At 33.5% G+C, this 27,375-nt stretch overlaps 1 protein-coding gene across 1 annotated transcript in view; it reads left to right on the top strand.

Moving 5' to 3' along the window:
• The window catches only part of LOC103605371 (contactin-5-like), a gene marked incomplete at its 5' end in the record, with an annotated part of 101,337 nt that extends 74,170 nt beyond the window's left edge, over positions 1 to 27,167 (top strand). The window contains 3 exons of the mRNA XM_008589942.1: positions 26,129 to 26,332; positions 26,713 to 26,872; positions 27,107 to 27,167. Coding sequence (XP_008588164.1) covers positions 26,129 to 26,332; positions 26,713 to 26,872; positions 27,107 to 27,167 — 425 coding nt within the window. The remainder of the gene's footprint in view (positions 1 to 26,128; positions 26,333 to 26,712; positions 26,873 to 27,106) is intronic.
• Between the last annotated feature and the right edge of the window lie 208 nt (positions 27,168 to 27,375).

The following is a 27,375-nucleotide window of genomic DNA, read 5'->3' on the forward strand; positions in this document are numbered from 1 at the left end:
TATGAAAGTAAATCTATACAGACAAACCCACACACCCATACACACACACACACACACACACACACACACACACACACACACACATATATACACATATATATAAATTTTAGTATTTTTATCAAATAAAATAATGCAATGTTTAAGTGTCTATTTTAGCAATTATTGAGAAACTAAACAAGAAAGCTAAAGAATACAAGCATATTGAATGAAATAATAGAGGACTAAAGGAATTATATAGATTTATTTTTTTATTATGCATGTTTTCCAATGTGGGTAAAAAAAATACAAATTTTATACCCTCAGTTAACACAGAAAAAGACTGCTTCAACCCAAACTGTGCTGACCATTGAAGCATTTATAACAAGAGCTTTAACTAGTTGCTTGATAGTTTCTGAACTTGGTACTTATCAACAGATTGACAATATTTTGACATTCTTTTTAAATCTTCACAGATCTTAAAATGTTTCATTTTAGAATATTTTTATTCTTTTTGTTCTTTTGCTATATACATTGTTGTATTATATCCTCTAGATGTCATTGGAAAGGAAAACTCAAGGTTGGAGTCTTTGGTTTTTTTACTGTATCTGACAAAGTTTACACGTGGAAAACTAGATACCACAAAGCAAACACTTCAACCTGCAATTTTTCTTAGAGTATTTAGATACAACATAAGGGAAAAGATTTTTTACTTAGGTTGTTTTGGGATTTTGACATTTTGTTTGTTTAATTGGATTTGACCATATATTCCCAACTAAAATAGTCTAACATTTTTCCCCTTTCCGAGAAGTTCTACACAGAAGAATGTGGAAAATAAAAGGCCATGGAAGTAAGCTACTCAATCCATTGATTATTGGTTCACATTGCCTGGAGTAATAGTGTTTTCATGCTATGTTGATATGAATTTCCATTTTCATTTGGTTTGGCCAAGGTGGTCAAACAGTTAAATTAATGTGGTAAGTGCAGCCAAGTTAGATTAAATTGATGAGCTCATAAATTAAAGGTCTCACATTTTCTAAAGAATGTAATACTCCTCTCCTCTTACATGTGTGAGTTACCAAAGAAATAATATTTTCTCACTGACTCTGATCCAAGAGGGAAAATCGTAAAAACAAACACATACATAATAAAGTCAGGTAGTTGAGTGCAAATCCTGTCTATACCATTCGCTAGGATGTCATTGAGAAGGCAAGTAGGAAAACTTATCCTAGCCTCAGTTTCTATAATCAAAAATGGAACTAAGAAGAACGCTTAACTAATAGAATTCTTTAAAATAATGTACTGTGTTGATATGATTTTTTCTGAACTTCTCAGATAACTAGATGTACAGTAGATCTTTAAGGGAAACAGAGAGTAATCACACGGATTCTGAAAAAGAAAAGCCAAGGGGAGTAAATAGAAGGCTCTGGTTTTGAATGCAGATTGATTAGCACAAAAAATAATACAATCAACAATGCCAGAGTCCAGTTCTTTGCTTTTTGTCTCTGAGAAATCCTACTACTCTTTGTCCACATTGTATTTAACACACATAATCTCTTTGACGTTAAATTCCTCTCAATGAAAGGTCAGCACACTTTTTCTGTAAATGGCCAAATATTACATCTTTTTGGCTTTGTGGGCCATGTAGTCTCTGTCACAGCAACTCAACTGCCACTGTCACATAAAAGTAGCTGTAGGCAACACACAGGAATGAGGATGCCTGTGTTGTAATAAAACTCATTCAATGTACACTAGTGTTTGGATTTCATACGCTTTTCATTCTTCTTTTGAACGTTTTTTCATCAATATCTGTCTAAAAAAATTAAAACCAACCATCTTCCTGGCATGATAAAATCATGGAATTAAATCAAGCTTTTACATTCATGGAAAATGTTGTTGAAACATATTCCACAGTATTTTTAAAACTTAAGAATATTTTTAGCATCTTTTTTTTTGGCCAAAATCATCATGTCATGTATGGATATGTTATTTCTTTATAAAGAAAAAGGTACATATGTATTTGTATGAATGTTTAATTGGAAATGTCCATGGAGTTGGCTATTTTATATTTACTTTTTATTGTATGTAGGTTTCCAATATTTTTCATTTCTGTATAATTTAAACTTCCTTCATTTAAGTAAATTCACTAAATATTTCTAGAAAAAAAAAGAAAGAAAGAAATGTAAAATCCATCCCTAACACTCAAGCCATAAAAAAATCAGTGAGTAAATAAGATTTGACCTATAGGCTGGGTATGTTGACCCTGATGTAAACCAAAATTTTCTTCCCAGTCCCATGTTTTTAAAAAGCACTCTTGATAGGTCATCTTTTTCTTAATTCTCCATGATTGTCTTTTTCTTTTTACATGTTGGGGTGGGGGAAGGAAATAAACATACATTATTTAGCATGTTTTGGTTGTACATGACAGAAGCCCAACTCAAAATAGCTTAAATTTAACTCCTACACAGCATGTACTGGCTCCAGAGCTTGGAAGTCCCAGGAATTAAAAGAATATTACCAGGGTTCATCTTTTCCTTATCTTAGCTCTGCTTTGCTCTGTGTGTTGTTGTATTTTTCTCACTACAGGTAGACTTTCTTCTTGTACTGCTTAAGGTTGGGGAAAAGAGTGTAGGGAGAAAAGGCAACCCCAGAAGAGAGACAGGACATATTTTTCCTAGAGTCCGTATATAAAAATCTCCTAGCAAATAGCACTAATTTTATGTTATTAAAACACTGTATTTGTCTTATATGTTATCAAAAAAAGAGAGGAAAGGGGGAAAGTAAAGACCATTATACTTACTGTTTTCATTCAATTTCAAAACACACATAAAAAGCAAACTTGCTCATCCACGACATTTTTAGAACTAACAGTTTGGGGTGGTTGGCAGGAGCTCTGAGCATAAGAGTTAGAGAACCCTCAGGAAGTGATGAGAATTATAAAAAATAATGATCAAACTGTAAAAGAATATTGATATTATCTCTCTATATATATATTTTAAAAAGACAAATAAAAAAAAGAGGTCAGGAAGGGACAGTTATCAACAAGACTCTTATAAATGTACTTCTGATACTGGAGGAGAGGGTCTGGGGAAGTCTGACAGCTGATTTCAACCCACCCCATCTTCCACCAGATTGTTGACTCCACAGCAGGAAAGAAGTCAAGAACAGAGTCATGGTAGAAACTGAAAGCAGATTAAATGTAAAGAATAAGAAACACAGACTTCACAAGGAAAGCACAGCCTAGCTCCAGAGACTCAACACTGGCAACACCAAGTTTAATAAAAAAGTAAGAAACACACACTTCAAGTTTAGTACAAAGTGCAGGCTGGCTTGTGGAATGAGCAGCAGTTTGCTAAAGACTTCACAAGGAAAGCACAGCCTAGCTCCAGAGACTCAACACTGGCAACACCAAGTTTAATAAAAAAGTAAGAAATACACACTTCAAGTTTAGTACAAAGTGCAGGCTGGCTTGTGGAATGAGCAGCAGTTTGCTAAAGGCAAGTTTAACATAAAAGTAAGATATACACACCTCACAAGTGAAGCATGGGCTGGCTTCAGAAAGAATGAGCTACAGCTCTGTCTTCTTCCTGGATTCAACTTTTATAGCTTGGTTATCTATACATATTCATGCTATTTAATGAATATTCAACTAACTGGGTGAGTCTCACTTATGTAACAAATCATGTGAGATAGCCTTGCACATGCTCAGTTGGTCTCTTTTGAGCATGCTCACCGGTCAAATTCCATCACATGCACCAAATACGCTTAAAATATACTAGGTGCTCTCTCGCATCTCCAGCAGGAAGTCATTCAAGGGATAAACTCCTGTTTTACTGAGTGTGCTTGGCCACCAAGATTGCACAAGTCTGCCTCCTGTGGTCTCAATCTCCATGTGCTGGTGCTGAAAACAGGTGCTATCAGCAACAGTAGCTCAGGACTCAGTGCTTTGAGACCAAAAGGAGTGGCCTGAAACTCAGAGGCATGGCCTGAAACCCAATCCCAGGGCGACTGGGTACCTCCTATCTCACTTCAAGCAGCAGTGTGGAAGGAGGGGATTCGAAATATTCCCGGTACTTCCCCTAGCACAATGCCAGACACACTCACTGCATGGATGAATGCACGTCTCTAAAGCTTCTTGCTGGTCACTAGGTGATTATCACTAGATACAGTACACAAAAGGAAGAAAAGGAGAGAGAAAGGATGACAATTTTGGTTTTAAACATAATGAATTTAAGAAACTTCTGGCGCATACTGCAAGGAGCAGATTGAAATCCAGTCCAGAAACTTAGGTAGCTAGGCTTAGAGATGTAAATGTTGGAGTCACCCAATACTAGAAAACAGAGATAAAGCCAACAAAGCAAAGGGGATAAGGGAAGAGATGATAATTATATTTGAGGGGCAAACTGAACAGGAGGATCTAGCAAAGAAAGAGGGAAACCATTGATATTAGGAGAGGGAAAAGCCAGAATGAGTAATGGCCTAAGAAATGGGAAGAGAATTGTTGTATGGATAAAGCGTTAAACAATGTTGAATACCCTATAAAAGTAAAATAGAATGAGACAGAGGAACACCTATTTCACCAGGCTATTGAGAAGCAATTGGAGATCATTCAGAAAGCAGTCTCAGGGCTGTGGCAAGAACTAAAGCCATATTTTAATTGGTTGAAGAATTAGTAGATGCAGTAAGACCTAACTATTTTGTCAGTATATTTGTTGTTGAAAACAATAGAGATAGGGAAAGGCAGTACTGAATTTTAAGTCATAAGTAGACTTGGAAATTGAAGAGCTAGCAGATAAAGAAATGCACTGAGAAGTTAAGCTGGTGGCATCCTGGAGCAAAGTTCCAGAGCAGGCAGAAGAAAATATGATTAGGAACAAAGTGGAAAGGTCCACCTCAGGAAGGGCATATCTGCCTCTCACAAGTGAGACAGAGTAAATGGAAATTGAAGTAGTTTATACTCAATGGACTCATTCCTCTGTAAGTAGATAGTGAAGCCATCTGCTAACAGTAAGGGAAGCAGGGGTGATATTGGCAATCCAAAGACAAAAGTAGGTGATTTTAGGAGTCAAAATGAAAGGAGGAAAGGAAATGAGCTAGGTAAGAAAAAAAGAATTACCAAGCAGCATTGAAGCCCACCTGAGTTGGAAAATAATAAATTAGTAGAGAAGCATATTTATGTGAGTATGCGATTTTCCCTAATAGTTCTTGCTCTAAAACTCAAAGCAAGAAGAAAGAAATGGGGTGACCAATGTAGAGTTTGAACATAAAAAAGTGACTGCGTCAGAATTTCTAGACAGTTAACACCATTCTTCTAATTCCAGAGAGTATCCAGACCACTACTGCTAGTATGTCACACGATAATGTATTTTCCATGTGAATTCATCATCAGTAGAAATCTCCAATTATTCCCCATCACCTTTTAAATTATCTTCAAGTTCCTTAACCTGGCACTCAATCCTTTTTTGAGTCCCTATAGTTAACCACTGGACTATAGAAAACCTAATCTTTGTTTATCTGTATTACTCACTGCCTCAAAACATGTATCCTTTTTCTCCTGCCTCCTCACCTTTGATCATGTCATTTCCAGTGTGAGGAATGCCCCTCCATCTCCCTCTCTATCTGTTGAAACTACACCCATTCTTTAACGTACACACCTTAAAAGAAGAATAGTGTAAGTATTTAACTCTTGGGCTCTGGGGTCAGAAAGATTCAATTTTGTCTCTTACCAGCAATGTGACCTTGAGGAAGAAATATAGCATGTTATTATCATAATTCCTCATTTTCAAAATTTTACAATACCCGGTAGTTGAAAAGACTTTACAATATAACTTATAAAGTGTTTTACCCAGTGCCTGCTGCATTGTAAATACTCTGTAACTTAGTGATTATGATGATAATGTCTCCTTCACTTTATCTTTATATGATCAACTAAGTAACAAAGGTTCATCTTTTTCTACCCCCATCCCTCATCAGCATTCCTAAGTGTCTACACCCAAGTTTCCTTCTGTTGCCTAAATTCTGTCACATACTTCACTGCGTGACAGTCATTTGCCATATTTTTTTACATGATGTAGGCTGCCGAGGCAGTCCATGCATCTTTGTGTACTTTGTATGTTGCTAACACAGTCTTGAATGTTATCAGGTGCTCAATAAATACTGTTAATTAATCTTCTTAAACCAACTAATAAGGCTCATGAAACCCATCTTAGCTCATTATGTATTTTTCAGAAGATAATATTACCATTCTTTATTGTTTTCTTTTCAGGAAAATAAATGTAGTAACATAGTTATTTAATCAGAAGTAATATAAATCTATATTTCTATCATTTCTATAAAGAAATGAAGACAAATAGGAAATGTTACCTTAATTTAGGAATTTTAATTAATGCTCTTAAATAGAAATTTCATGACTGAGTCATTAGTACTTTTTTCTCTTTCTTTTATCTCACTTTTTGAATATTAATTACTTTAATTAGTTTTATTGAGGTATAATTAACATATAATGAGTACCAGCAATTTTAAGAGTATGATCCAATGCATTTTTTTTAGCATAAAAGTCAATTTTATTCATGATCTTGCAAACTGGAAAATAAAATTTAAAATAATTCAATGAAATTTGAGAAAAAAGAGTAGAGTCATGTAACCACAACCGTAACCACAGCATAGAATATTTCCATCACCACATGAAGTTCCCCAGAACTTCTTTTCAATCAATTTCCTCCCCCAACTCCCACCCCTGTCCCTAAATTGTGTTTTCTCCAGAAATTCTTTTTAAAGAAATCGTACTGAATGTTATCTCTTGGGCCTGGCTTCTTTTACTCAGCATAATATTTTTGAGATCCATCCTTGTTGCTGAGGCAGTAGTTTGTTTCTATTGCTGAATAGTATTCCACTGTCTCAATGCACAACAATTTATCCATTCACCAACTGATGGACATTTGGACTGTTTTCAAATTTAGATTACTACGAATAAAGCTTCTATGTGCATTGGAGTATCAATCTTTGAATGAAGAAGTATATGTCTTTGTGTGTTTCTTTCAATTTTCATATGGCAGTTTCTTAATTTACTTTCTCCATGAATGGAACTTGCTTTCAGCATTTATATCTGTGGAGCTAAAGGAAAGTCTTCTTACTACTTTTTATGTTGCTATCATTCTACGCTTGAAAATTTATATGTAATTTTAATGATAGTATCTATTGTTTGCTTCAATTGGAATGACATATGCATTTTCCTTCTCTATGAATATGGGAACTTGATAGCACACATTTTCTTCTTTTCATAGTTATGATTCTTTCAATTTCTATTTTAAAAAACAAATAGAGGATGAATAATACTGATGTACCTGAAATGACAGTACAACCAAAAGTAGTTATTTTTCCCTTCTTCCTTTTTTCTGTCTTTTGAAGAATCTTTTTCTTAATCCATAGAGTTTGGCTATATCTACGCAGTCTCTAGACAGAATCATTAGGAACATTAACCAGTTCCATGTATTAATATGCATATCTTTGAGTTTAAATGCAATTAACAATTGGTAAAAGTCCCAGTTTACATTAGAGGATCATGCACATGTGATATAAGCAATCAGGACATAATTTGCCCCATAGAAACGTTATCTAAATTACTCTTACCCATTTCCCCCTACCTTCATTCCTTTTAAAGAAACAGAAGAAATAATTTTTTTGTGTACAATGGTTCAAACGGATATGAAAATAATCTATGATGAAACTGAAAAACAAACTGGTTATTTTGATATATATATTCTTATAACATTATTAATCCTGAAAAATATAAATGCTTATAGTCGGAAAACAGCAATATCAAGAAGCGGGAATCCATATTTATCTTCAAATATGTGTATATTTATAGCTTATCTGTATATTTATATTTATTTGATAAGAAGTGAGACTAATAAATGAATAACAGCATGATATTATTCAGATTTTATAAAATATTGGCCTGGAAGAAGTGTATTGAAACTAGACTTTCTCCACAAGAGTTCCACAAGAAAATTAAGCCCTACAAAAAAATGATTTGAGAGGCTGTTTTCTTAGTTCTCCCAACGACAGTACATAGCTAATTCTACCCTAAATGAATAGAAGAAAAGTTAACTAATTGCATACAATACACACCTTAGGACATTAGGTACTAGATTTTTTTCAAGGAGCAATATTACTGAAAACATCATTCCATGTCAAAAATTATTTAATCTTCAATTTTTTTAATGGCTGGATAGTATTCCAGGAAGATACTATAATTTATTAACCTCTACTCTGATGTTAGATACTTAAGTTTTTAAAAATCTTATCGTAAATAGCTTCACAGTGAATATTCATAGATATCTGTGTATATTTGTAATTATTTCTTTAAATTCCTAGTGGTGAAATTTCTTGTGAAAGACTCAGTATTGAGTTTGTTGATAAGTATTGTCAAAATATCCTTCAAAAAGAGTGCAACAATGTAAGTTAGCCTCATCTAGTCCTTTGTGCACTAGTTGTAAAGTTCTCTTCTTAGCCCGCTTATGCTCTATGTAGTATCACCTTTTGCCAAACCTATGAACTTCAAATTGCCAAGCTATTAGTTCATCCTCTGTCAAGGAGTTTGTGTGTAAAGCAGGGGAGGACAGATGTATTCCCTGGCCCCTCTTTCATCCCTCCTTTCTGGAGTCCAGTTCTCATTTAGTTTTATAAAGGGCATTCATTGCCTTTCTCTTATATTATTCTGATTCCCCTTTTCAAGCTTCATTTTGTCTTTCCACCAGCAATAAGGAATCCTATTCCTTTCATCAAACCGATTTCAAGAATGATACTCTGCAAAGTAGAAGGGCTTCATCTTCACAGCTCCATTCTCCAATGTTTAGAAGGCATAGTCATTATTTTTACCACCTGCTGAAGACATTTGTGGAGGTTAAAAAAAAATGTTTACCAAAGGATGATCAATAGCAGGGGGTACAGACATAAATATCCATCTGTCCACTGGCTGATTTACTTAAATACAATTAGCATCTTGCCTGAGCATGCATCCAGTTAGTTTTCTTTCAGTTGTTTCTGTTTAGTAAAGTTCTAAGACTGTATATAGTTGTCTTCTTTTTTCTTCAGCATATAATAGGAACTAGTAAAGCATTATCCAATTAATCCTCCAACCGTCCACACATTTTTACCTCCTCTCAAAAGGACACTGCCTGCTGTTAAGTGCTTAGCTGCTAGTAGCATTTTTGAAATAGATGAGAAAAAATTCAGACTCTGCCATAACAGTGAAAGGGTTATATGTGAAACTTATTAAAAAGCCCAAACAACATCAAATATCACAGCCTTATCTCTCCCTATCCCACTGGCTGGTTGGCATCCAGAGAGGGTCGGGGCATATGGAGGATAATATAGACCCTGTGGATCAAGCCACAAAATGTGACTAAGAAAATGTTTTTTATCTCAAGCACCATATAAATAAGCAAAACATCCTTGGCTGGAGTGGAAGTTCATTGTGTTAAACATGCAGTTCTCCTTACATTTTAAGTACTGGCAAGGCAGGCATATGTTATAAAAGCCTATTTTTTCATTAACAAGCAAACAAAGTAAAACAATATTTATAGGATTCTTACCACATGAGAGGGACAGGGCTAAGTTCATACATGGGTTAATCAAGTTAATATAATATGTATAAAATAGGTCTTCATATTACATCGTTTTATTTAGCAGATGAAAACTCTGAAGGGAAAAGGGGAAAAATAATTCTTTAGCTAATTCTATGATCTTTCTAATTAATTTGTGTATTTAAGATAGACTTTTCAAATAGGCTCTTTTGTTGTTTTCTTTTTTAAATATTGTTAAGCAGAACTCCTTTAGACCCATAAATATAATAAGCAGTGTGACTCTAATTAGAATATGTGCGTGATGGGGAGAAGACAGTCGACTGCTAAGACCTGCAGTCCCAAGAGTGCTCTGCAAAGCTAGTCTGGAGGGTAGTGATATAACTGCTTTCTCTTATGCTGTCCTTATACATTGCAAAGAGGCATTACACTAACAAGCATCGAAAATGAGTGCCCTTTAGACATGGCGGATCATTCACTGGAACCGTTCTTCCCCTTAGGGAGAATGGAAGTCTGGAGAGAGAAAACTGGCTGACCTCACCCAATTAACACAGCGCAGATGCAGACAGAATGGCCGGCAGTGACAGGGCTGTGCTTCAGGATGTGCGTTCTCGGGTTGTGGTCCAGGTTATGTCAACAAGGATCACTCTGGGTGTCATTTCAGTGGCTTCATATTGGACATAAGAGAAAAACAGAAGGGGAAGAGATAAGGGAAAACTGTGGGCTATTTTTTAATGTACTTGAGAACTTTGCTTTTCCCTTAGGATATGAGCTCTTTCTGAACCTATTAGGAGCTGCAGCCTGAAGCTTGACAAAGAGGTCAAGCATATGGGCAAGTACCGTAATAGCACTGCTTCTCCAGTGGTAAACCAATGGTTCTAACTGTGACAACACTTTGTTCTGAAGTTTAACTAATAGAATGCCTTAATCTAGAAACTGAACCAGGAAGCAGGAAACTATAGAAGGTTTAGCCTGCATTGAAAGTACACACCATTGTGTTTTCTGTCTTTAGGCAGTATTTGTATCATGAAAATGGGCTGTAAAACTTTTTAAATATTGTCTATTTTTCTCAGAAATTAACAAAGAATTTCAGTTTTGAATGATTTGACGGAGGCAGGGATGTAATCTGTGCTAATCCTGATAGTTTCCAAATCCACAGTCACATAGGACAAGTAGCTCCCAATGTCAGCAAAGTCTTCACTGTTTTAATTACTTTCTAAGATTCTGGTTGCACCTATACTCATATCACTTCCTTTTTGTATTGTACGGGGTGAAAAAAAAGACTGATTTTATCAATCCTTAGTTTTAATTATACAAAATGGAGATAATCAGTCTTAGCAAAATGCCTGGCACATAGTTAATGCTTTGTATATTTACTTAGTACATTTACTAAAACAGTTACTATGTGACATGTAAAAGAAAATTTTATTCTTTGAATCTTTGAAGCAATCAGATCTTGGATCTACTCAGGAATAATAGCACATGAGAGAAAGTACGAGAAGCAAGTAATAATCCTGAATTAGTTTACACCAAATAAAATGGAAAAAGTTTATTAATTTAATGTCAACAGAGTTAGGACAACCTTGAAATTTTTATCCTCATGTAGATTTGTTTTGTTTCAAAAATCTTATTTCTCTAAAAGATATTGTAAACTCATAGTATAATTCCATTTAGTGACTGCTTGCTAGACACCAAACATTAAGCTACATACATCACTTAAGTCATCTCTACTTAATAGTTAACAAAATAATGTGAAGGAAAATAATGTCTTTATTTTCAAAATAGGGCAATAAAGACTGAGGAACATTCAGTAACTTGTTCAAGGTTGCAGAAAGAATAAGTGGTGAAGCCAGGGTTTGCAAAATTAAAAACTGAAAAACTGTCTGGAAGAATGCAATTGTCTGCCCTGTGTTTGAATTAGTATCTACATGTTTTTACTCACTGTAGATCATAGTTCTGATAATTCATTACTCTTTGTAAACCCTGAGATTTGAATAGCTTTGCCCAGAGACTACTACCTTTTATTGAACAGATTTACCAACACCCAGTATTTCTAACTTCTGTGCGGACTCTTACAGGTCATGTCAACAAAATACCTTAAAACAGTGACTTAATAATCTGAAAATTTCTGTATAACAATGTGGGAAACCAATTGCTCTCTTGTCTATTTAGCTCATAACCCAAAACCTTAATTACAAATTGTTTCCTTCTCCTATATTATATCTATTATAAATTTGCATTTTGTTTCCATTATTATGAATTAGTTTATATGAATTTCATTTTTAATACAAACTAATAAGTTCTGGAAATATATATTTCATTATTTTAAAAATGTGAAAAAAAACAAATTGACCTCAAAATTATTGAGTAAAAAGAAGTAAATTAAATATATTGTTTCAGATTTCACCATGTTACTTACAAGTCTTCATGTTTGCAAGGTAAATTATTTATGGTGAATCAAACAACTAGGAAGCTCGTATAACTGATCTGTTTTCTACACCCTGTAAGCTTTTATATGAAGAAGAGAAAAATGACAATCCGATAGTGTCCATGTTGTGTCATTGTATCAATATATATTTAACTGAATCTTTGATATTTTTTCAATTATTTTGATAATTAATAGGAAGAATGTAGTCTGAAACATTATTAAAATATTAAAATATATTTTGATCGGTTAATCCAAAGGTAAATAATGTTCCTTATAGTTCTGTGTTGTAAATATAATTGAGTCCTATTTCAAATCCAATTCAGAAGACTGTCCTGAATGCCTACTTTACACATGTATGTTGTGGAACTAAAATCATGAAAGAGGTATAGTATCCGGTCCTTAAAAATAAAATGAAAACAAATTAAAGCAGCTAGCTTTTATCTACCTATCTAATGATCTGTTTGTAAAATGAAATATAAATAAATATAGTAATCACTAAATAGCCCAAATGGTTGATAACCAGAATATTTCAATTCTGGATTAATCTACATTAGTGGTTCTCAACCAGAGATGATTTTTGGCCCAGGAGACATTTGGCGATATCTAGAGGCATTTTTCACTGCCATAATTAGGGCACGAGGAGGACAGGCAGGGCACTATCACACATCCTGCACTGCACAGGACCTTCTCTGCTGACAAAGAATTATCTGACCCCAATTGTCAACGGTGTTGCGACTGAGAACACTTTATTTAGGTAATAGGAAGCTTACTGCTTTAGAATGATATTATATATCAACATTAAATTTATGAAATTTATACTATTTAGCATTTAGATCTTCTAAATATTGGTATTACTGGAGAGAACTCACTCACAGAAATAAAGATATTGAATAAACTAACTACTATTTTACAAAAGTGAAATTGGAAAAGAAAGGCATAGGCCGTGAGCAAAGAGGAATATGGTATTTCAAAGTTATTATTAAAATTTGAGTGGCCGCATAGAGGCCAGCACCCTAGTGTTCTCATAAAGATACTACCACACTATGTAATCATTTAGGTATAGAATTACAACAATGTCAACATTATCTTATCTCCTGGTCACCTTTTGCATGTTCATTTTCATTTTTTCCATGATGCAATCATTGATGGAAATATTGGTGTATGACACAGCACTTGTCCACTTGTAAAGCACAGCTATCATGCTGAGTTTTAAAATTGTGGCAATCCTATCTGAGGACTTCATTACAGCATTAATAAAACCAGTGCTGTATTGGTACCATTCTACAGCAAAGATCTACCACTGGAAAGTGTATGTTTCTCCCCCCTCCCCCCGATAGATTAAAGCATCCTTTTTGATGGCATTTCTTTGTAATTAAAGTAAAAGCTTAGGCTGAGTTCAAAGTAATAATGCAAAAATCCCCAAATGGCGGTCTGATAGCAAAATAACTAATGAGAAAACAAAGATGACAAGGTTTTATATTAACAAGTATTCACCACAAACTGAATCAGCTAAAACAAGCAAGAGAAAGGAAATAGAACATAGAACTGTGCTTATAGGTTCTCCTAGTTCATTTAAACTTCTTTTGCTTCATTCATTTTCTCTTTCACTTTCAACATTTGTGAAAGCAACCAATAATCATATTGTTTCTTTTGTAAGTTTTATTTATGTCAATCTAATTGGACCTATACAACTCATTCAGCTGGCTAGAATTTGGCATTGCTTCAAGTCTCATATCCTTATCACAACATATCTACATATGTAATAGGATATATGCTTTCCCAGGGTTTCTGGAAAAACTTGTAGATTTCAATTATTTCATATATTACTTTATAAAGAGGTAAGCTTTACCCAATATCATAATTTATAAAGCATTTTTTATAACACTTAAGGACTATTGGTAGGCATGTGACATGAGTAAAGAGTAAAACTGCTGTTAAACTCCAATTTGATGTGAGATGGCACATTGCAGAACAACATATAGTATACAATTTACAGATATTTTAATTCTGCATAAGCTGTACGTTTTTGCATGGGAAATTGAAACGAGAATAGCATGTGGGAATATTACTGACATGCAAAGCCAAATGCTTCTTTTATGCATAAATGTATTTTTAAGTAAGAAGTTGTGTTTTATTTGGTTTTTAAAAGTGATTGCTAGGTTGATTCTGCATAGAGGGTAAACATAGCAAAAAACCTATGTACATTTGTATACATATATATGCCTATATGCTAGCATTTTAGATAATNCTTTACCCAATATCATAATTTATAAAGCATTTTTTATAACACTTAAGGACTATTGGTAGGCATGTGACATGAGTAAAGAGTAAAACTGCTGTTAAACTCCAATTTGATGTGAGATGGCACATTGCAGAACAACATATAGTATACAATTTACAGATATTTTAATTCTGCATAAGCTGTACGTTTTTGCATGGAAAATTGAAACGAGAATAGCATGTGGGAATATTACTGGCATGCAAAGCCAAATGCTTCTTTTATGCATAAATGTATTTTTAAGTAAGAAGTTGTGTTTTATTTGGTTTTTAAAAGTGATTGCTAGGTTGATTCTGCATAGAGGGTAAACATAGCAAAAAACCTATGTACATTTGTATGCATATATATGCCTATATGCTAGCATTTTAGATAATAAGGACCATTTTTGAACACTAATCATATTCCTGAAATTATGTTAACACTTTTTTGAAATATTCCATGAAATCCTAAAATCTAGGTTATTATGATCATTTTTGCAGGTGAAGAAACAGAATTGAAGAAGTCAGATAATTAGCTGGAGACTGCACCGCTGCTAGGTGCAAACTCAAACACGTTTTTGCATTGGTATAAAGCCACGTTTTTTTCTCATGGTGCCATGTTACCTTACACTCTTCCGTGTGCTCATGGAGTTGAACCCCATGTGGCTCAGTTCTTACACAGAGGTCCCAGCTGGAGTAGGAAGCTGGGTACTTTCACATTTCATGTCACTCTACTATGATATGATTTGTGTTACTAACACCAGTGTTTTAAGCTTTTCCTTCCAATTACAAATAAGAGATAAGTACCAGCATTGAATATATATGTATATGTCAGATAAATGTTTTTATTTAAAAAAAAGAAAGAAAATCAACCTGTCTTCCCACCCTGCCCATTCGCTGACGTGATGTGCCCTGAATCTTTCTTGATTTCCATTTTAGTAGTTTGTGCACAGCACAGTGTCTTTGGGTAATCCCTACAAATCAAAATCCATCATTTTCATCTTTAACAGTCAGCTCCTAAATCACTGGTTTGGGACTAAATTTATCCACCTAACAACTGGTTTGTACTCTTGAAATTGGCAGTAATCCCTACAGACATACAGTTTTCCTATTTATAAAAGTACAATATTGTGTAACCCTCCTGGGTTCCAAGAAAATTATAGTAGTTTTATTTTCATTATTACAGTTCTTAGCAGTCTTGAGATTTCAGAAAATATTGCTGAGTCAATCACTAGGATTATCAATTAACCAACAAACTAGAAACAAAGGCTTGAGTGGGGAAATACATCACAGAGCCCACATTTGTGGAGAATACACAGAACACCTTTAAGCAATTGATACTCAAAAAAGAAATCTGCACACGTTTGGATTTTAAGAAGTAAATCCCTGCAATATCCTGGAATTGGAAAAAGTATTAAAGATTAAGGCAGTATGGGAACTGATTGAGGGAAAGCCGGTTTAGAAAACCAAAGTCTGGAAAACTTCTGGGAAAATAACTAAAAAGGAAAAGAGGAAAAATGTAAAAGTAATTGACTCATGGAGAATCAACAGTTTATTTTTTTCATTCGCACCTTTTATTTCCATAGTATTTGTATGCTAGACATCTCCGGATAGAACCTCAATATTAGGTTCAAAACAATGGCAACTCTTAATTACTTTAAATGCATCCATTTTTCAAGATGTTTTTTATGTGTTTTTAAATTGCTCAAAACCCTCTATTATTCAATATTAGACATTATCGTAAGGTCTAGTTCACAAATACATTTTGATGATAATTTGGTGAAATTAACTACTTGGAGACTAAGATATAAACATAATTGTAAAAATTAAAAACCATCTGATTTTTACAGAAAAAACCCATGTAGAATAAGAAAGAAAATAAATTCTAAATAGGTCTTGTACTATTTATATTATTAGCATATCTCATACCAACTTTTTAATTTTTTCAAGAACTCAACTCAAGTTTTATGCTAAATGAATTTGAATGAATAGTAATTTGAAGATTTATTACAGTGATTACATATCAACAGAGATAAATATGTATTTTATGATTAGTATTTTTTTTCTGAAGCACATGAACCATAGGGACAAACCTTCAGAGCAGAAAAAAAAACCATTTCAGTGCCTCTTGATAAATAGACAATATCTACTATTTCTATATGGTGCATGGAAATGTGACAAATAAATTACCGTCATTAAAGATTAGCATGAAGGATTAATGAGCGTTAGTTAAGCCACAAAAGCACGAAGAACATTTATGAAAAATTATACTGAATGTAAGAAGAAGTTGAGGGACAAACGTGTTATAATAATTTATCTTACCTGGAGATTCTCTGCTGTGACTATATGATTAATGCAACCCAAAAGCAACCAGTTCCACATTTAACATGGAAAATTTAGGGAAATTACATCTTTTGAGGTTTTTGTCCCCTGTGATTCACATACTTAGAAGAGGGATAATTTATAAAACTCATATTTGCTTCTGTTAATATTTATATTACCATAAATCTTCAAATTCATATAACAAAATTTGCGTAGCATGAAATTGAAGTAAAGACATCTTCTAAAAATTCACTTTCAATGAAAAATGTTGAGTGAATTATGAATTTTCTTTTGCCTTTAATACATAGAACTAAATTAAAATTTAATTATTCTAGTTATATGTAAATAGACATATTATTTGTATAAAAGGTAATACTTTACTAAATAAAACACAGGAATATCAAAAACTTTATTCTGTTAAACAAGGTTTCCCTTTTCCTCTCTTTGGAATATTGGCCAAGATTAATCCTTTCTACTCATCAAACACTGCTATCTTGTGGTCTTCCATTGATTCCAGAAAATACTGGCTAATTTTAAAATTATTTATGGGAATTTTTATGGTTAAATATTTGGAAAACTCTGTAAATTCTAATGTAAGAGGAAACCAGTAATAAGTATCCATGTTTGTAACTGTGCAATAATATTTCCTTTACTTCTATGAACATGTGTATTTCAGGTACATTGTACTGCTATTTTATAATTGGTCTCTGCCAGAGGGACACTTCCTTACTATTTTACATAGATAAGTCTTGTATGGCTTTCTGACCATGGTTTAATTAGAAAGTGACTTAGTGATCAGAAGTAATAATCAGCAATCTGCTTTTGTTCTGTTGAGTGGGATTTAGACACTGCTCTGATTAGTTGCTATTTTAAGCACCAAACTTTTAATTTGTAAAATTATACCCCATACCTATATACCTTAAAATAATAAATACTTGAAGCCATATTAACATTTTCTTTTTTTTGAAATAAAGATCTATGCTTAGTAATAATTCTTAGTCAAGTTTTTGAACTTCTCTGTATCTTAGTTTCCTCATCTGCCTGTTCCATAATGATTAAAGGGATTAATATAATACAGCAAACTGCCTGGCACATAGTAAATTCAATACAAGTTTACTAGATCCTATTGGTACCATACCCAAATGTCCTTCACCTAGCTAATCCACCTACGCAGCAGCTGCGATGAGTGTTGGTTGCTGGCCCTTCTCCAGAAAATTTCCCTCACCTGGAAAATTGCTCTCCCTGCCCTTCCATACCTCACCCCCCCCCCCAGCCAGCAGCCAATAACCGACTGACCCAGGGGGTACAAATGGCTGACTCTGCCTCCCATTGCCTCACTCACCAATACTGTGTTTGAGAACCCCAAGTGGGATCCATCCTACTAAATTAATCTCTGGCAGGGACCACATCCTCCTTGCTTCATTGTTTTGTTGTTGTTGTTGTTGTTGTTGTTTTGTCTGTTTGTTTTTCCCTACTTAACCTATCCTGCTTCCCTTAATTCTTTCCCTTGGGAATATTCTCTCAATAAATTATGTTCAAAAGAATCCCCTTCACTGACTCTATTTCTAGGAACCTGACAAAATCAATGTGTTTACTGTTATTATTGTTGCTATTGTTATTATTCTCAAATATTCTGATTTAATGAAGGACACACTTTTAGATTCCTTTGGTCATATCTAATGGATGAACTAAACAGACTTCTGGTAATTCTCTATGCATATCTTATTTTTTGAGCTAAGTTCTTCACAATTTTGATAGGTACATCAAGGTCATATTCTCTGGCAAGATTCTAGAACACAGATATTCTAGTATTGATAAAGAGCTGGGATCTGTGACTTTAACAATGAATTATGGGAAGCCTGGAGAGGATGCTTTTTGATATGAAGTTTGGAGCCTAAGTAGACCTTGTGCCCCTGACTGTTGCATACTGTTGAGTAAATGCTGGCCCGAGACCCAATAGTGTTTAAAATTAAATACAAATAATTTTACAAACCCTTAGCATAACAAGAAATTTCAGCTACTTTTTGAAAAGAGTTAGCAATGACATTTATATCTAGACACATGTGTCCTGGGATAAAAATGTCTTCCATACTGTGAAGCATTCCACAGAGAAAATAAAAATAGCTACTGTCACCCAGTGGCTGTAATCACTTGAACTCTAAAACTTGGAGACCACTAGCTCAGAGTTCTTTAAGCTGTGGATCATGAGAGAATGCCAGTTTGGTACTGTATCTATTATAAATATTTTTTCTTTATTTTTTGTTTTGCTAAAGGTGTTTTGAATTATATGCACATTAAGTTTTATTTTGTCTTGGTGACATACTATAATTTTTAAGCAGAGCTCTGCTTTTGACTTTAGGTAACAAACATAATGAAAATACATGTCTCACAATCTTAAAAAGAAGAGAGAGAATTAATACTTTGTTTTGTTCAACCAAGATAAATAAAATTTAATGTAATAATAAAGCCTGCTTTGTATTAAAGTAATTTCATTTTTCAAACATATGACAAGTGTTCTCTCTTGCGTTCTTCACAACATCTTAAAAAAATATCTTGATTCAGTAGTAACCAAGAGTCAGACAGCTTTATTTGACTATTACTCTCAGTATCCTTGCCTCTGGCTGTGTTTTATAGGTGAAATTTTTGGCACTTGTAGAAATTAAATCCAATTGTACAAGGTGCAAGATAAATCTGCATTGTACCAAAATCTGAATTACACTAGGTCATATGTGCTGAGTCAATAGATACCTTTACTGAGCAGTTCCTGCATGCTGAACACTCTCATGTAAGTGGCTGATGTAATCCTCAGCACCACCACGTAATATAGACATTACAATCCCATTTTATGGATACTGAAGCTAAGGTTCAGAAAAACTAGAATACAATAATTGAAGCAGTGTGACATAATGATAAAATATAGGCTTAGAGTAAGTCAGACAAATTTGAATTTTTTTCTCTGACACATTAGCTGTAATTTTCTGCTGGTTCCTTCACCTGTTTTGAGACTCAGACCTTTGATGTTGAAGATGATTATAATGAAAATAATAACTAACTACATCTATTTTTGTAGTATTAATCTTAGCATGTCATATCTCATTTAATCTACCCTTTTATGCATTAATTCCACTTTACAGATGAGAAGATTAAAGCTTTATTAAAGTTAAATAATTTGCCTAGAAGTCATATAGTTGGTAGGTCAGGCAGCCATCTCTGAAACCTTGGTCTTTGTGATTACAAAGGCCACGGTCTTATTTGTTCATGATGTTGACTTAGTCGTGTGTGTGTGTGTTGGGAGGGTGGGTGAGAAAAGATCAAAGTGGAAAAATGTGTAAAATGTGTGACTCATAGTAAACTCTCAAATTAGCTCCTTTCCCAGCCCCATCTGAAGTTAGTTCCTTTCACATATCCCCATAACACTCTGAAAAGTGCTTTGCATGTAATTTATTGCTTCTTGTTGATATCCCAGTTGTCTTGATCTCAGCACTTGTACCAAATTTAGTAGACAAAATGATCTATAATATAATCCATTTAACAACTTCAGCAGCCAAATCAGCTTCCTCAACAAAGTGTTAATAAACCTGTTCAGGCAGAGGTAAAATAACTGACCATCCACAAGGCTATTAACCTGAGAAAGAGATTGAACTACCTTAAAATTTAATGTCCTTTCAATCTCTAAGATTCCATGTAACTTACCTAGTAGAATAAATCATGAAAATACTTCATAGTACCTTTGTAAAAATGACTCTTCCTCTTTTGCTCATTGACAGTATCATCCAGATTCTTAAAACTGCCTACCTTATTTCTCAATGTCTGTATTTAGTCCAACTTTAAGCATCCTCTTTGACTTATATTCTCAAGGCCAAAATAGTTCATTTTAATCTTAGAAAATTTTCAGTGAAGTTTAAAATATGAAAATAAATCCACTCTTGTTCTTAAAATTTACAGAGATTTATATAAATACATACATAGATATTTTTTATCCTATCTATTCATTTATTCACCAAATATTTGTTGAGCAACTAAACACCAGGCATCTTGCTGGCTCATGTAGATGGAGTGGTAAAAAAAATAGATTTAGTCCCTTGTCTTCCAAGAGTACTTGATATGGCCAATAGCGACATTTTCTATCATAATGAAGGTACATATCAGCAATGTAAAAAGATATTTTCTATTAATTTCAGGTTGTATCCCCTTATGCTCAGTAGTAATGGATAACTAATTGAATAATTCTGCACAATTCTTCTCATGATTTTATTTATTAAAGAATCCAAAGTGATAGCATCAGCTACAAACTTTTCTAAAAAGAAAATAATTGTGTCAAGTTTTAAAACCTACTGTTTCTTCTGGTAACTTACTAAGTTCTCCTATTCAAGTATCTTCACCTCAACTAAGTCATAAAAAAGTGGGGGGAGAGGAGTCATAATGAATGAGGCAATTGTGAAGATAAATGTGATTGTAAGGCAACTAGTAAATATTGAAATGCTTAGGACATATACTCAACCAAGCTTCATCAGCAAAACTTAATACAAAAATAATCAAACTGTAAGTGCAAAACTTAAACTATTTAAAAAATATACTAAAGGTTATATTTTATAGTAAAGAACAAATTATAGTTATCTGACAGATATAACATTAAATCTCAAAATATAGGAATAGCTAGAAAAGGATAAGATTAAAGATTTGGGTAAATACAGCATATTAACTGAAAATTTTACTATAAACTATTAAGTTGAGCATTTCATACAAATAGAAAAGCTTCTGATTATTATTATTAAGTTTTCCTTTTTCTGGCTGACAAGAATAAAGGCAATAGGCTCCCCGGGAGAGTTGTCTTATTAATTAGGTCAGTAAATGACTCAGATGTTATATCCATTGTGTTCTCTCCAAATCCTTTGACCCAAAGCCTCTGATGTATATACACATCATTAGGAAAAATAATGGTTATTTCCTAACTTGAGTTATATTAAAGAATATGGAAATTAATCACATTGATCACTCATTGAAATTGTTTTCAAGAACTTCAGAGAGTCCAGTATACAGTTTCATTCCCCTTTCTCACACTTTTTTCATTAGCGGCACAGCAGTTATGAGAAATGAGCATCATTGCCCTTTTGGGTACTTCTGTTTTTACACTCTTCAGATGTGGAAATATGTCATTTAAATAATCATCTTATTTGTCAGGGGAGCAAAGAGAAGATTGTCTGTTTTTTGACAATGAGTCAATGGCAGCAATTGTATTCAAAGTGTGCAATGTCATAAAACCTGGACATTCAACTAGGGCAAGAGACAGAGTCAACCTGGAAATTGTCCTACTACCAAAATTTGGAAAGGATGAGTAAAATAAAGCAAAGAAGATTTCAATATCCAGCTGAACTCACACGAAAGAAAAGGAAATCCCCAGGTGTCAGAAACAAATAGAAACTAAAATCCAAGGCATACTTTCTAGTGTTAATCCTGAGGAGATCTTGACAGCAAGGTGGATTGTTTCTATGTCATGAAAACAGGATCTAAAATCTAGGGTCTCAAAGATGAATTATCATGATGGGTCAAAGGACAAGTCTTTGGGTCTGCTTAAAAGTGGAAGTTGGAATAGCAATGTTTGCATCAAGCCAGGGCCTGAATGGGCTATACCCTTACTGAACTAGAATGACTCTCATTAGCTTGGCGTGGAAGACAAAATAATCTCCCATGACAAACCAAAAGCCTACATAGCAAATGGGTTTGTAGGCCAAATGTCTACCACATAGTATCAACGAATGTACTAGTGGAATTTAACATAAAAATTGATCCCAAGCAGGTGTATCCCAAAGGGGCTCCTATAGAAGCAAATGCAAAAGCATTCTCCAGGGAGACTTTCACAAACTACATGCTCAGGATATCTCAAAAGTAGTCACTGTGTGCTAAAATAGAGATTACTCATGAAGAATCACACCAAGACCTACTCAAACCTTTTTAATTGCTTTATCTAAACATAATATTAAAAAGAATCTCAGAAAAAAAAGAAAATACAGTTGATCAACTACTCTCAATATCTTCTGAAGTGAACAGTAATACTAAATTTTACCATTTAATAACTCAACATTAATTCAATTATTTTTAAGAGCCAAGAATAGTTAGTATGGTACAAAATGGTATATGAAGCTAAAGGTTATGGCACAAGAGCCAACTATTTTTTACTCTCTCTAAATAATTTTATAATTGTAACACTGACATTGTAGTACAAATTAACTATATTTTTTTAATGATAGTAACTAAAAGTTTGAAAAGGATATTAAATAAATGTTAATCGATAACGAAAAAGCTTATAGAAGAAAGTAAACAGGGATCTTAAAATGAAAGTTACTTAACTTAGTTCAATATTTTCCTTTTTGATGCTGGCAGAAAATTCCATCCGAATTAGGTTTTCAGCTTTTCTATTGTGTACCATTTCTACTTTTTGTCTTTCTGGAATTACAAAATGTCTTCCTATGTGAAACTAAAAACTTATTTGAAGAACTAAATAAACAGTTTCGAGCTGCCAAATACTCCTTTACCTGTAAAATTTGAGAAAATGCCAATTTTGTATATTTTTTTTCCTATTCTAACCTTTCAATGAATGATGTCCTTTAATTGGCTGTGGCTTTCTTTTCCCCAAAATTTCAAGTAATATAAACCTCAAATTGAAAAAACCCCAGTAAAATCTAATCTAAAATAAACTGATTTCAATGAATGATGTCCTTTAATTGGCTGTGGCTTTCTTTTCCCCAAAGTTTCAAGTAATATAAACCTCAAATTGAAAAAACCCCAGTAAAATCTAATCTAAAATAAACTGAAATATATTAAAATGTCTGTGAATTATGTGTGAATGACAAATGAAACTCTCATTATAAAAATTATAAAGATTCATACTGATAAATGTGAGAAGTCTTTGAATTTAGAGTCTAGTTGGGCAATGTGAGAACAGACTGAAGTATTTCAATTATACTCTGTAGGGTTCCTCTAAGTAAAATCCATGGATACTTTGAATAAATTATAAAATATCATGTGGACTAAAGACTGCCAACTGAGTAACTGTAACTATGAAAATAGTCTCCTTTATAAAACATTTGTTAAAGTATTTGAAAGTTTTTGATGTTGTAGAAGTATATTCTAATTATGAGCTAATGCAATATAACATTTCAAAATTCTCAGGCTTTTGATAAAGAACTGTAATGTATGCCGTGAACGTAAAAAAATATTGGCTAAAGCATGCTTAGAATCAACATTCGGCTCATCATCAAAATTGTCTGTGCTAACCATATCAAATAATATTCAAGTACCCCCTATTCTCTCAGTGTTGTTTTAGATCCTCTTTACTGTTTGCTTTATATTTAAATGGTACACATAGAAGGAGCTTCTAACCTAATAATTATGGGGGGAGGGGGATGATAACAGAAACGTTATTTTTCATATTTTATGAATTCATATTATATGTTTAGTTTTTAGCTATATTATCTTGTTTAAAAGCTTATGAAGTAGGTGATATTATTTCTATTTTACAAATGAGAAAAATGAACCTCAAAGAGTTGGTTAAATACTTGCTCAATTTAAACCATCTCTAAGTAGCCAAGTCAGCACTTGACTATACTGCCTCTGGAAATCCCAATGAACTTAAGCACAAGTAGAAATTAAACTAAGTAAAGAAAATGGGGTGTGGTGGGGGGACATTTGGATAAAAGGAATACTATTTGTAATGTCCATCAGTTGACTGCATAGGAAACACCTTCCTAAGATGATGTCTATGTAAATATTTCCAGTTCTCAGGAGTTAACCTATGACATCACCTTTCTTAAACACGTTTGTGAAAATTAATAATTCAACTTTACTGAACATATTAGGTTGGTTGTAAATTCAATTAAGGTAAAACATGAAGTAGTAATAGTAATAGACTGAGAGGGATTTTATTCAAAGTTAATATATCCATATATAAAGATTTGAAATTCGTTACACTAATTTTCCATATGGATGGATAATCTTCAAGTCTCCGCTTGAGTATCTGAAAAGTTGAATAAATGTCAGGCTCCTCATTTGAAGCTAGGCAGGGCCAGAAGTATGAATATTTTTTTGACAATCCCTGATAGGTCTGAGAAAGCAAGGAAGGGGACGGAAGGAGAGGGGAAAAAGCAAGTTGGCAAGAGAAAAGACAGACAGACATAAAATATGGTTTCCCAAGCCTCACTGTAGATTAGAATTACATGTTGAGTTTTTTGAAAAATTCAGATAACTAGTCTTACTAAATAAATAACTCTAGGGAAAAGGGACCTTGGAGTCTGTTCTTTCAACCATAGCATAGGCAATTCTAACGCTTATCAGGATTTGAATGGATTGGCAACAATATTTGAATGTACAACTTCCTTTTCAAATTCTCTTATTGAATATCTGATAGTATGTCAATTTAATTTGTCATCATTAAACTCCTGGTTTCACTTCACCTACATCTTCAGAGACCTGCTCTTTCTGTAATCTTTCTATTTCATTTAAGTCAAATATACTTTTCTAGTTGTTTAGTTACTTTGGCCCAAAACCTTAATCTTTGAATTTTCTTCTCACACTTCATAATTCATCAGCAATGTCTGTTAACTCTTCCACCACATTTTTACAAACTAACTGCTTCTTACCACATCCCTGCTAATGTCACTATCACTGCCATTCTAGTGCAAACCATTTGTATCTTTTATGGCTATTCTGAAAATAGCCTCCTAGTGGATTTCATCCCTCCTGTATTTCATCCCTCCTGTTTCCCCTCCTCCCAAGCTCTGCTTTGTCTTCACACTATTGCTTCTCTACCCAGCAGTCAGAAAGAGCTTTCAAAATATATTTTCACGTGTCCTGCTCATCCTTGTCACTCACTAGCTCCCTTAAAAGGCTTTTGTTTTCTTCACAGCACTTACCTCTACCTGACATGTATTTATTTGTGTATTCTTGTTGTCTTCCCACTGTAATGGAAGCTCCATAAAAGCACAGGCTTTTCTTTTTTTCACCTGGAATCATACCTGGCCTATAGTGATCTTCAACCAATATTTGCTGAATCAACGAGTAAATGAATGTGGCTTAGGTGTCTTCTAACTCAGGAAGTCTTCACTGATCAATATGATGGCTTTAGCACCCCTCTCCCATTCCTTCTTTACATTAAAGTATCTCTTTATCCCACATTGTTTCATACGTTTAGGTATGTCTTCCCCATTAAACTGATCTTTGAGAATGGGAAATTGTCTCTTTTATCTTTTCTATTTTAAGCATCATCATAGTGCTGAGTATCTAATACCTGTTCATTTTATTTTGAACTGAAATGCAGTTGGAATTGAAAGAATGAATGAATGGATAAATGCCAAGCATTCCTGAGAAATATTTCAGATCTTCCTGTAGTCCATTAAGAACAACAGTTCTTTGCATATAAGATACTAATTTACAGTATATAGATATTTGGATCAAATATGTATGGCCTTGCAATATATCTAATGTGTCGTAAAGATTTTATTTTTTGAGCTTTGTTAGTAAAATAATCTGATCTGTCTTTCAACACCCAAATTTTGTGTATTTTCAGAGATCATCTATAGTTGGGTATTTAACGAGTTCCCTTCCTTTGTGGCTGAAGACAGCCGGCGGTTCATTTCCCAGGAGACAGGCAACCTTTATATTTCCAAAGTACAAACATCAGATGTCGGGAGCTATATTTGTCTGGTGAAAAATACAGTGACGAATGCTCGAGTACTTAGTCCTCCGACACCTCTCACTCTACGTAATGATGGTAAGTTGCCTGGCCCAGATTAAAATGGTCAGCCATTTCAAATGTGAAAAATAAAGATGTATCCATGTTTGTCTAAGCACTTGAAACTAGTGCAAATAAAATAAAATAAGGCATTTGCCATATTTAGAAAGTCTACATTTTTTAGTCTGAGATTATGCGTGCCTTAGAATAAATTTTGACATAGGAAAATGATGCTCCATGGATGAGAAATATTCACTATAATACTACTCTAATGCCAGTAAGGGAGAGAGAATATGAAAAGAAGAACCATAATAAAGACTCCACAGTTCTTTTCCTTGCTCTTTAGTGCCTCTATATAGCATATGTGTATGAATTGCATGCTTTTTATGGGTTCACTTTTCATTACATTTTTATTTTAGCTGCCTTTAAATTGAATATTCAGCTTTTAATACTTCATGGTATAGTTATAATTGTTATTAGTACTTTTCCAATAATAGAAGCAGTTGGAACTTTAACTTTTAAGTGCAATTCAGGCAGAAGTGATGATTCTATAATTAAAGGTATTGCCATCTATGTAAGGTATCTTCAAATTTAAACACCTCATTTGGATTTATAGACATTTACAGTTAAGTAATGCATAAAGAAGTCAAGCACTATATTACTGTTGATATATGATATGCAGCTTGCTCTGCCATGCAATAAAAAAAAACTTTATGAAGGCATTATTAAGAAGCAAGCATGAGAATCCTGATTGATTGAAGTTTTAAAAAATAGTCTATTTCAACACTGTGCATTTATATTCTTATTTTTTAGAATATTTGCTGCTGGAATGTATGCCAAGAGTGATATTACAAGACCTTTGCTTACTGCTTAGATTCTCATAAACTTCATAGTTTTATATATGAGATTTTATAAATTATAAAGTGTATGTATATATACTGTGCTATATATATATTTTGTATGTATACTAAGCTGTACATACATAGTATTTATATTTTATATTTAGTGTATATATACGCACACACACACACAAACATGCACACTATATATAATAGTAATAACTTTACCAGGTAGAGAGCACA

The sequence above is a fragment of the Galeopterus variegatus genome, unplaced genomic scaffold, assembly GCF_000696425.1.
Source record: "Galeopterus variegatus unplaced genomic scaffold, G_variegatus-3.0.2 Scaffold5769, whole genome shotgun sequence".
In the NCBI taxonomy this organism is placed as follows: Eukaryota; Metazoa; Chordata; class Mammalia; order Dermoptera; family Cynocephalidae; genus Galeopterus; species Galeopterus variegatus.